We start from the raw sequence: 11,054 nt of genomic DNA, 5'->3' as shown, positions 1-11,054 counted from the left end.
GACCAAGTCCTTCTGTGATCGGCTTTAGCTCAGCACGGTGGATGCAAAGTTGGGAGCTGGGCGTCTGAGATGCACTGGAAGGGAATTAACGTATGGGAAGATGTCACCCACGGTACGTGAAGTCCCTTATGAAGGTAACTGAGGGAAGGCGGTTTTACTATCTTAACAGTTCACTTCTGAATTAAGTTGACCTTTTGGTGCACCTGGCCTTTGGGCGTGCAGAGGCGACAACCCGGGGTGCTGTGGGCAGGACGGGTGTCGTGGAGGACGTGGTGCACCCGCAAGCAGAGCCAAAGCCAGGCAGAGTGGTGGCAAGATAGTTTCGACAGAGTTTTTGTTGTAACTAGGTGCCGCTAGCATTGTACTTGTCATCCACAAAGCGTAGATAATATTACCCTGATGTGATGATACCGTATCGATGTCACAGCAGTTTTGTCTGTATGGCTCGACAGGCGTGCCGAACAAAACGTGCTTTTACCTGAGCGTTGGTTATAGTTAGAAGTGTCTGTACTTCAGCAGAGCAATGGTGCCACACGGTGAATACAAAAGGAGCAAGAGAGTATTAAAAAGAGGCAACAGCAAAGACAGAAAGAGTAAATTAAGGTTTTATATAGTATTGTATTTATCAGTAATAGCTTTGAATTGCCTGTGAAATGGCACGCTGACTTAAGTCAGCATTGCAAGTGTACTTGTTAACTAGGTAAACAAAATGGATTTTTTTAATATTGTCTTTAAACTGACATGAAAACAAAACTGTATGCAGGCAGTATTGAAGCAAAAGGACGTTTTACTTCTTCGTGGTTGGATCACAATATGAGATTAGATCATGTATATCAGACTTAAGATAGTGGTGATTCTAGTAACTCTATAGCCACCCTTTCTAAATTAAAAAAAATTAAAAAAAAAGACTTACAAGAAAGACCATTAAACAGCCAGCTCTTTACATGATGGATGTTAAGTCTTCTGACTTGCTGCATGATATGCTTATTTCTATGGTGCCTCTCTGCTGTGGTTTTTCAGGTGCTATATAGAAATAAAGTGTTAATTTGAATCCAGTACAGTTTTTGAGAAAGTCATGCGAGGGAGGGCTGTGTCACTTCCGGCACTAGCAGATACCAGAGCTCTCTGTAAGCGAGCGGGGATGTTAACCCTGGAGCACGGGTGAATCCGAGCCCCGGGGTTACAGCCTGCACCTCTGGGGATGTTCCCTGTAGCCGCGGCTCCGTGCCTCGACCTTCCTCCTGGATGGCTCCATCCGTGCCAGCTGCGCCTCCAGCTGCGGGGTCCGGGGCCCCAGCTGCGTTTTGGGGAGAGCGGACACAAGAGCCTGATGCTTCGCTGCCCCCCAGCAGGTACCGGGGTGGCGGCTGGAAATGCCCAGAGGGCCGAAGGGACCGTTGTCCAACACTGATGCCTGAAGAAGGTGACAGCAGCAGAGAGCCGCTCCCCAGCTCGGAGGGTGTCCTGTCCCCGGGGACCCAACGGCGCCCTGGGGCCATCTGGGAGGAAATGCTGCGTGTGAAAATGCCGTATTGATCACTGGCGTGGTTTAACCCCAGCCGGCAACTCAGCACCACGCAGCCGCTCGCTCACTCCCCCCACCCAGTGGGATGGGGGAGAGAATTGAAAAAAAGAAAAACCTCGTGCGTTGAGATAAAGACAGTTTAATAGGACAGAAAGGAAGGAAAATAATGATAATGATAATAAAATGACAACAATACTACTAAAAGAATTAGAATATACAAAACAAGCGGTGCACAATGCAATTGCTCACCACTCGTTGGCTGATGCCCAGTTAGTTCCCGAGCTGCGATCCCCCCTCCCAGCCAACTCCCCCAGTTTATATACTGGACATGATGTCATATGGTCTGGAATATCCCTTTGGCCAGTTTGGGTCAGCTGTCCTGATGGTGTCCCCTCCCAACTCTTGTGCCCCTCCAGCCTTCTTGCTGGCTGGGCATGAGAAGCTGAAAAATCCTTGACTTAGTATAAACACTTCTTAGCTACAACTAAAAACATCAGTGTGTTATCAACAGTATTTTCCTACTAAACCCAAAACACAGCACTATACCAGCTACTAGGAAGAAAATTAACTCTATCCCAGCCAAAACCAGGACAATCATAAAATAATAAAGTAGTACTACTATTTTTTTTGCTTTGTCCTCAAAGCAAATGTTTGGCCATATGCCTAAAAAAAAAAAAGGAAAAAAAAACCCAAACAGGTAACTGTTTCCTTCAGAGGTTTTTCAGCAGAATTTTTGGTTGACTTTTTTTGGTTTGTTTTACTTTTTGATAGTTTAATGTAAAGGTTAGGCAGTGGTGCTGCATATCTTCAGGGGTCCCAATAAATTTGCATTTCTCCAACAATAACAACTTTAACACTGATGGTAATTTCTGTAATATCTCTTATGCCGCACCACCATCAGGCTTTAGATTTTTGCAGAGAAACCACAGGGCAGATTGTCTGACAAGAATGCATCATTGGTACCAGCACTTCATAGGCTTCCACATAATTGCTTTAGAAGATGATATTTTTAACTAAAAACTAGGGACTATTGGTAGTGACGTGTGCTAGCGCTACAGGAGAGCTCACGTGGGTCCCCCTTGCTTGCTCTCCCCTCTCCCACCAGCGTGTGGGAGACATGAAGCAGACGAGGTACCAAAACAGCTCAAGGTACTCCTGGGTCAGCCCAATTAGGGACTTTTTTGTCCTTAAAAAGCTCTGGATTTCTACATCTTTGCTTTGATGTATGACTTGCTATAGAGGTCATAGTCTTACAGGTCTGAAATCTCTTTTAAGGCATATGAATACACCAAAGGATGAGCTAGTCCCCAAAATAACCGAATCTGAACTAAACATACAGTCCTTCAAGAATACAGCAGCTGCCAGATCCACCTGGTAAGCAGTTACGGCTGGAACCGGCTACGCAAAGAGTGGTCCAGACAGGGAGAGACCCTTTTTGCTTCAAATAGGATCAAGTCATGATCCTTCAAGTAGTCGGCAAGTAATAAAACAATGTTGCGCCTCATTGCAAGGCAACCTCTTTGTTCCTTTGTGCTTGCCAGAACAGATGGAAGAACAACCGGAAGGAACAACCGTATAGTTAATGTTGTCATCTTCCTTTATAAATGAAGCAGGAATTTACTCATTTCTTCCCTAACAAATGTTTTCTAAGTTGTTCATGTACAAAAAACGTTGGGCAGCGTGTCTCAGAGGAGCTGTTTGCAGTTGGTTTCCTTGGAATGTGAGTGAGCTTGCGGCTGCTGACGGATCCTTGGGTTTTGCCCTCGTGTACGCTCACACCGATGGCTGTAAAGAGGAATTTTGAAATCAGGGCACTGTCAACTTGTGTTTTTTTTCCTGCAAGCTCTGTGCCTTTCTGCACACTTTGTAAAAACTGAAGCTTCAAGCTTCCCCTTTCTTTTCAGTGCAGCTGCTCAGTCTTTCCTTATGTTGTAAAAATACTGAGGGTGTTACTCTATTTTGAGTTTTTTCTATCACATTTTCTAGACATCCAGTTGTTTTGGGGGGTTTTTTTGGCCTGTGCCAGGAGCAGATTTTTATCGAGCTACTCGGGAAGAAGCGCAGTGAAGTGAGAGCTGGGTGGCGCGCAGAGACAGCGCTTGCAGAATGTACCAGCTTGTGTTAGCTGACACGAACACCCACCTGCCCTGTGTGACTGAAGAGGGTGGCTAAAACCCCCAAACCTGGCTTTGTAACGGTGCCTGCTCCTCAATGTGTTTTTCAGGTACGTTAGAGATCACGAAAGGTGACCCTTCAGAAACTCCACCTTCCCTCTTAAAGCGCTCCCTCTGACTACCTCCGCTTGACGTCGAGTCTGGATATTACGTGTTCGTGCTTCATGCCGCTGCCGTGGCTCACGAAGCAGCACCCCAGGAGGCCCGGCCGGCTCCCTAGCGCTGCAGGAGCCTCTTCCCCGGGGACCAGCTCTCTTCTCGGGGGCCTGGCCCCACAGTAGGCGGCGGCCGGCCCACAGGGAGCTGCGGACAGCGCCTGGCCCCGCAGCCGGCCGGGGAGCGGTACCGCTCCTCTCCCTCACGGCAGGGCGGGCGGGCGGGCGGGGCGGGCCGTCCCCTCAGCGGCCGCCGCCAACGGCTCCAACGGCCGCAGCGCCTCGCGCCGCCCCCGTGACATCACCGGTACGGGAGGGAGGGGAGGAGCGGGGCCACGTCTCGCCCTCCGTTCCCCCGGCGCGCACGCGCAAGGGGGGGGGGGTGGAGGTGCGGCGCGGCGCGTGGCAGGATTGGCCCGCGGCGGTGACGTGAGGCGGCAGGCGGAAGTGAGGGCGCTCCGACCATGCTACGGCAGGTGAGGCGGCCCCGCCGGGGCGGGGTCAGGGGGCAGCGCCGGGGGGCCCGGGGCCGCGGGCGGGGGACTGGGACTGGGACTGGGACTGGGACTGGGACTGGGACGGGGCCGTTGTCGTTGCGGCAGCGTCCGGGCAGCGGGGGTGCGAGATAGGTAGGCGCTTTCTGCTGTGGTAGGCCTGCGGGACGGTGCTGCCCGCGGGACGGTTCGGTGCTGTGTGATGCTGCGCTTACGCGTGCCGGCTGGAAGCCGTTGAGGCGGGGCTGGGCTCAAGGAGAAGGGTGTGCGGGTGAGAGCGGTCGGCAGGTCTGGTGCTGGTGGTGTCACGGTGCTGCAGGGCCTGCAACAGAGGGGCACCCCGTCTGCGGAAATAATTAATTCTGGTTCCATCGCCAGTACAGCCACTGAAGTGCAGGAGGATGCGAGGCTGTTGCCTGACGTAGGGATAGCTTTTGTACAAGGTAACGAGCTCTCTAAGAGGAATGGAGAGTAAAAGAGCCTAGATTAGGCTGTGAAGTTAACTGTCTGGGTGCAGAAGGGAGCCTTGGACTCACGCTGTGAGTTTATGTAGTTTTCACAAAGCACAAATCAAAACATTTAATACTGCATTTTTTGTTTTGTATGCAGTTAAATCTTCACATTCTTCCCAAATTCATTTTGATCTTAAGATGACACTGTAATACTTCTGGGTAATCAAAAGTGACCCTGCTTGAAGTGGAAAACAGATTCTTTTTTTCTCATGTAACTGCGTGTGTTCCCCACTTTAGGATAGCAGTGATGACATTGAAGACGTGTCTCTCTTTGATGCAGATGATGATGTATCCAGGAGATCAAAAAAGTCAAAAATAAGGTCAGTGGCCAGTAGAGAGGGTTTCTAGATGAGTTCTAGGCAGAAGCTCGAGGAAGGAAGGACTGCCATATTACATCAAAATATGTAATGGCAGATACCTTCTTTATTTATTTGGAAGTAATGGAGAGTAATTTCTGGATAACTGAGAGCGCCAGTTCCAGCAGCTCAGTTGGAATTTGTAGATCTGTGCCTTCATGCTCCTGAGTGCCCTCATGTTTAATATGTGTTTGTGTTCCTGTGTGTAAAGAATCTACACCGATACAATGACTCTGCGTCACAAGAGGCTCTCACTGTGTTGAGTGCTCGTTCTGGGCTAGTCCATTATCTCTTCCCCAGTCTTTGTTCTCGAGTATGTTTGGTGCTGCCCTACTGTCTGCCGTGTCCTGGCATAGTTGGTCCAGCCGCCTCCTTCCTCGTTCTGCCCAAACTGCTGCCACGGAGCAGCGTCCATGCACGCCACGTGCTGTGGTGACCTCGGCTCTGTACTGCACATTTCCGACCTGGAAACTGTGGAAGTCAGAAAGAAGGGCGAGTCTGCCGTGTTGAGAAATCTCATCTTTCCTTCAGAGGTATTTCCTCTGTCAGAACCTTTTTAAATTTACCCCATAAAAATTGCCTTACACTGAATACTAGGTAAAACTCTCTGTCCCCTTCCATCCCAAATTCTGTCTGCGCGTGGGATATCACTGCATGTAGGATGTGTCTTCCTTACGGTGAACTTCTAGTCAGTTTATTTCCCGTATTTTCAGAAGTTGTTGCACCCTGGGTTCATGTTACGATGCTGATCCTTATCCTGTGAGTTGGCGGGAGATGACCTGGCAATGTCATTTCTCTGAAATTGCTTCAGTCTTGTCTGAAAGAGCTGTGACTGTACTGTACTTCATTCCAGGCATCCAGTGGCATCATTTTTCCACTTATTCTTCCGAGTCAGTGCGATAGTTGTCTATCTGCTCTGTGAGCTCTTAACTAGCAGCTTTATTGCCTGCATGGTGACAATTATCCTCCTCTTGTCGTGTGACTTCTGGGCTGTAAAAGTAAGTTCCTCTTATGCTTTTTGTTATCTTCGTCTTACTATATAAGAATAATTGAAGTGAGTGATATTCATGTCACAAAAAAAAGTAACTTCTTTGTGTCTTTCCCACAAAATGATACCCAAAATACCCTCAAGTACTGTGATGTGTTGCAAAGCGTTATGAAATAATAACTCTTAAATCTCTGTGTACCTGGTTTCCTTTTGAAAATCAAATGGAGAACCTATATTAGGTTTTCTTTTAAGGTACCACAGGCTTCATTATCAGATCACTTTTGAATCACCAGAAATATGCCTCACAGTAATTTGGTATTGTACTGGATGTATCAGAAAATAGATTGTTGTGGACATAAGAGCCATGTAGTCTTGTTTTCCCAAATGTGAGGCAGATGAGCAGCATTGAAAATAGCAACCCAAACAGCTAAACTTTGGCAAATGGTTTCTTTTAGCAGAAGATATAAAGCTCATTGCGTTTCCTCTATTTCAGAATGTCACAGGGCGACTGATGGTTGGTCTTCGCTGGTGGAACCAGGTGGATGATGATGGTAGAAGTCACTGGGTATTTGAAGCCAGGAAGGTAAATTCCTTTTTTTTTTTTTTTCTTTTTTCTTTTAACTGTTTCTATTTTATGAAACCCCTATTAGCTAGCGGTTTTGCTTGTGGTGGTAGATTGCACAACGTAGACATTTACTTCCAGCCACAGATCTGTGACCAAGTGCTGTTTCATGTAGGCTGCTGAATGAGCTTTGTGATTGTTGAATTGTTTAAAATTTCTCATGATGTATTCATCTGGCTTTATGTAAGTACTCTAAAAGTTCCACATAACATGCAGTAAAGGTTTCCATGTCATGTTAGTAACCTACGGGTTTTCTGGTGTGAACTTGGAACAGCTGACGTAGCTTTTACCTCCTACAGAAAACTATTGGAAGTAGGAAGAAACATGTATAGCATTTGTCATGGCTATTACTGTGCCTTTGCGTTCGTGATGGCTGCTGCTAAGTCTCTAGTATCCCGTCTGTCAGGCAGCTCACAACACGTCCTGTATTTACCCTTTTGATCCCTGTCAGTTATCTCTGTTTGTATGGAGCTAATGACACTTCTTCTGGCATGCAGATCTGGAGTCAGGTAAAGATCATTTCCTGCGGTCACATGGGAAGTCTGCAGTGGTGTAGGGACTTGAACCTAAACCTTTCTCCAGCTGAGTTGGTGCCCTCGCTACAGGCACATTCTTTCTCAAAACTGTGCTAGTTTAGAAAAGCTAGAACATATTGGCAGGGGCGGGGGGAAAGGTGGCCGAACTGCTGGTGATGCTGTAAATTTACCCATAAGTTGCTAACCCAGTCCAGATTTTTTAACTGTTACAGGAAGAAGCGAGTGCTTGCTTGGGACTTCTGCTCTGTAAAGACTTTATAAAAGTCAGTAGTGTGGTGTGAATCAGACCTCTGTGTGTGTAAAGAAAAAAATTACCCTACTTTGATGCCTAAGAGTATCAATATTTAGTTCCGCCAGTGCTAGGATTAGTGAAATTCTAATTGTCTGTGCAGTGATTTGGAGGTAGAAAACATTACCGGTTTGGCTGTTTCTCAGCTTTGTAACTGAACCATGCAGTAAATGTCATGTTTCCCACACTTAGCCTTTTAGCCCCAAGCATTCCAAGAGGATTTGGTGCTGCTGCCTCCACTGCTTCTGATAGAAAATTGACAAAAGGGTCCTTTAAATGGAAATGTCTTCTATTGCAGAAAGATCTTGCGATGTAGAAATTGATCTCGAAAGCACCTGGTACTGTTGTGTGGAGGCAAAAACCAGGGGGCTTGTAGATTCTGGACTGTTTTTAATGACGATGTGATCTATACAATGTTAATCTCCATCTCCTTTCTGTTTCTAGGTATCAGCGCAAGGGAGTAAAACCTCATCAGAAGCAGAATCCCGAATTTTCTGGTTAGGTCTAATTACCTGTCCCATGATCTGGGTGATATTTGCTTTCAGCGCGCTCTTTTCTTTCAAAGTGAAATGGCTGGTGAGTGGACTCCCTCAACTCAGTGATAGATCCTGTATGTTACAGGCAAGGCGGTGTAAATCAGTGACTGTATTTTCCTCTATCTTAGGCAGTGGTTGTGATGGGAGTGGTGCTTCAGGGAGCCAACCTTTATGGTTATATCAGGTGTAAAGTTGGCAGTAGAAAGAACTTGACAAGCATGGCGACCAACTATCTTGGGAAGCAGTTCTTGCGGCAGGTAAGATTTCCAGGGTTTTGGAAACCCTCCAGTCATATTTGTTTCTGTCCACCAGCTTCCTTGCTGCCTGGGCCATGAAAAGGAAGACTGAAAAAGTTGTTATTTGTAGTTCTGCAGAGGGAACCTTCACGCCTTGCTGCCTTGTGAATTTGAGCCCCCTTAGTAAAGTCACAGAGCAACTTGCTAATTATTGGCATCAAGTTCCATTTGCAGCGCATCCTGAGCTCGTATTTGCTGGTGCCATGGACAGATGCCATAGAAGTTACTGGAATATGGCTGGTGTATTGGAAATAAGGAACACAGTGAATGTGGTGACAGAGTGAAATAGTTTTTGATAAACTACTGCTCTTGGACAATGCGTTGCTAAATTACTCCTTTCATTGCAGTGCTGCTTCTTCAGGTTGTGCTAGCCACAAAACCATGCATCTGGAGGGATGTTGCGTTGGTCCTTGTGCTTCAGTGCACAGCTGCAGCTTGCGTAGCTCTTAGCCAAAAGGGCTGCCACTGCCTTTTATCTTCTTTCTCACTTCTAACCAGCTCTTCTCAAGAGGTCCTCTTCTGCCCCAGCGCTGGGTTTTCTTCCTTCCGTAGGTCCCTGCAGCAGTAGGCACAACCATCCCGTCTGCTTTTACTGAGTTTCCCAAGTGTGCTGTATAACGCAGACAACTCTGGGGTGGTTTGGCTGCCACAGGTTCACAAATGTTTGCTGGAGTTGGTGTGATCAGAAGCTCAAACATTGATAAACCTTTCTTGGCAGTCTGTGCTGGGATTGTGCTCTTCTGTAGCTGGATTTGCTTCTGAATGCTTTCACCACCGCAGTGGTTAACCAGAGGCCCAGACCGGTCTCAGTCTCTGGCAGAAATTAATGTCTTGCCCCGAATCATGGCAGTGAGTCACATAGTTCTCCTGTACTCCTTTTCTTCTTTTTTTTTCTTTTTTGCCTTCTGCAGACCGTGCCTAAAGAGGACCAAACAGCATCCTGAGTATGGCGGAAGTGTCAAGCCAGACCGGATTCACAGGAGTGGACAACAGAGAATGTTGCTCTGACCGTGAGATTTGGGAGCTGCACACATGAGGTGTGAATTAAAAGAAGTAAATAAATTGTGCAAGACTGCAGGTTAACACTCCTAGCAACTTATATTTGATTTTCTACTAGCAGTTTGTGTTTAAGTCCTTTCTTTAGTTTGATTAATTAGAGTTAATTTGCCTAAACTTTAAATTAAAAAATATCCTAGGTGGCTTTCATACAGGTTTAGAACTACTGGATGAATTAAGAGAAAATTGCTGGACATTCTTCTTCAGAAAAACCATGCACAAGCCGAGCCTTCTGTTATCCAAGAACTCCCCCAACTCCTCCAGCAGTTGGTGCCTCACATAGTTTCAGTTGTGGACGTTGCTGCGTTTTGTTCTTGGAGGTCATTGCTGCTTCTGTTACGAAGTTTAGATAGCGCTCTTTTGGCTCCGCATCTCTCATTCTGTGATTTGAACGGCACTGAGGTGGTTGCAGTGAAGGACATGTAAAGGAGATGTTGCTGTTGGCTTAGTGGGAAGATTATTGAAGTCCTGTGGAAACTGCAGAAAGTGACTTCTGAGCAGCTCCGGTCTTTTATTTATCTGAAGCATTCTTGGAGGTCTCAGTAACATCTTAAAGCCCCGGATTTATGGGAAGTCCCTCTTCTACCTGTAGGCCTGCGTCTGTATGGAGAGCGTAGCAAGAGTAAAACCCGGTTGCGAGGAAGGTTGCAGGCACAATTTCAGAGACGGAGGGAATCTGAGAGCAGGCGTAGTCTGACTAAAGCTGTTAAAGTGATGCCGTCTGGCGTCGTGTTGGCGCGGCACAGTAGCATGTGTTTGGTGCCGTGGGTCTTTTTGTCTGGCCGGGAGTGTGTAGGGTGATGTGATCTGCAGTTTCCTCACCAGCCCCTCAGCACAGGCTGGCAGGGAATGGGACCAGCAGGGGTTCACGTTTCTTGAATCCGTGCAGTCCGCTGTCCTTAAGCTGTGCTCCTCTAGGAGTCTGTGGGCTGGAAAAAAAGCCTTTTGTTGGATCGTGAAATGTTGGCTTGCAGTGTTCACGTAGATGGCAGAAAGTGGTGTGTTTTGTGTGAAAAGCTGCGTGAAAGGGGTCAGTTCCTTCTTGTCACATAATTCTGTTCAAGGCAGATTGCGCTTTTGCAGCGGCGGATATTGTAAACTTCAGATGAGGTATTTTAGATTAAGAATGTGGTTTCTTTTTGAATAATGGGTATTGTAAATTGTGGGATTGCATTAACATGATTTCTTTCCCTGTACCGTAGCAATACTTGGGAGCTGTACAATTGATACGTTGATACCTTCCTTTTGTAAATACGTATTTATAAAATCTTGAAATTAAAATAATGCTTTGTTTAACCAGACCAGATATCCCTTCTATGATTCATGGCTGAGCTCTATGTATACACCGTGTTCTTGTAACGTAGTTTTAACAGGGGTTACTTGTCATGTTAAGCGGTGCTGTTCAGCGAGCTCTGGCATGCTTCCTTTCACCTGGGGGTCTTGGACAGTTTTCCCTGTGCAAACACTTTCTTCGTAAGCGTGCTGGAGTCATTATCATGCAGAGCTGAAGTAGTG

General features: G+C 46.8%; 1 protein-coding gene across 2 annotated transcripts; it reads left to right on the top strand.

Annotated features, from left to right (window-relative positions):
- The first annotated feature begins 4,282 nt into the window (after positions 1-4,282).
- On the top strand, positions 4,283-10,840 carry TVP23C (trans-golgi network vesicle protein 23 homolog C). Of its 2 annotated transcripts, none has more exons than XM_050908285.1 (7): positions 4,283-4,330; positions 5,098-5,180; positions 6,070-6,214; positions 6,698-6,787; positions 8,096-8,227; positions 8,316-8,444; positions 9,889-10,840. In XM_050908285.1, the coding sequence occupies exons 1-7, from the start codon at positions 4,319-4,321 to the stop codon at positions 9,928-9,930; spliced, it is 633 nt and encodes a 210-aa protein (XP_050764242.1). In that variant the 5' UTR covers positions 4,283-4,318; the 3' UTR covers positions 9,931-10,840. The 2 variants fall into 2 exon arrangements, with proteins under 2 accessions (XP_050764242.1, XP_050764241.1); XM_050908284.1 differs by having other exon boundaries at positions 9,395-10,840.
- The last annotated feature ends 214 nt before the right edge of the window (positions 10,841-11,054 follow it).

This window comes from Gymnogyps californianus, chromosome 19, assembly GCF_018139145.2.
Source record: "Gymnogyps californianus isolate 813 chromosome 19, ASM1813914v2, whole genome shotgun sequence".
Taxonomy (NCBI): Eukaryota; Metazoa; Chordata; class Aves; order Accipitriformes; family Cathartidae; genus Gymnogyps; species Gymnogyps californianus.
The sequence above is the reverse complement of the archived record's forward strand: the minus strand, read 5'-3'. Positions and strand labels throughout refer to the sequence as shown.

Coding starts and splice junctions, on each gene's coding strand:
- TVP23C (XM_050908285.1), top strand. Junction 6,215..6,697: donor GTGACTTCTGGGCTGTAAAA/GTAAGTTCCTCT, acceptor CCTCTATTTCAG/AATGTCACAGGGCGACTGAT. Junction 8,445..9,888: donor GGAAGCAGTTCTTGCGGCAG/GTAAGATTTCCA, acceptor TACGAAGTTTAG/ATAGCGCTCTTTTGGCTCCG.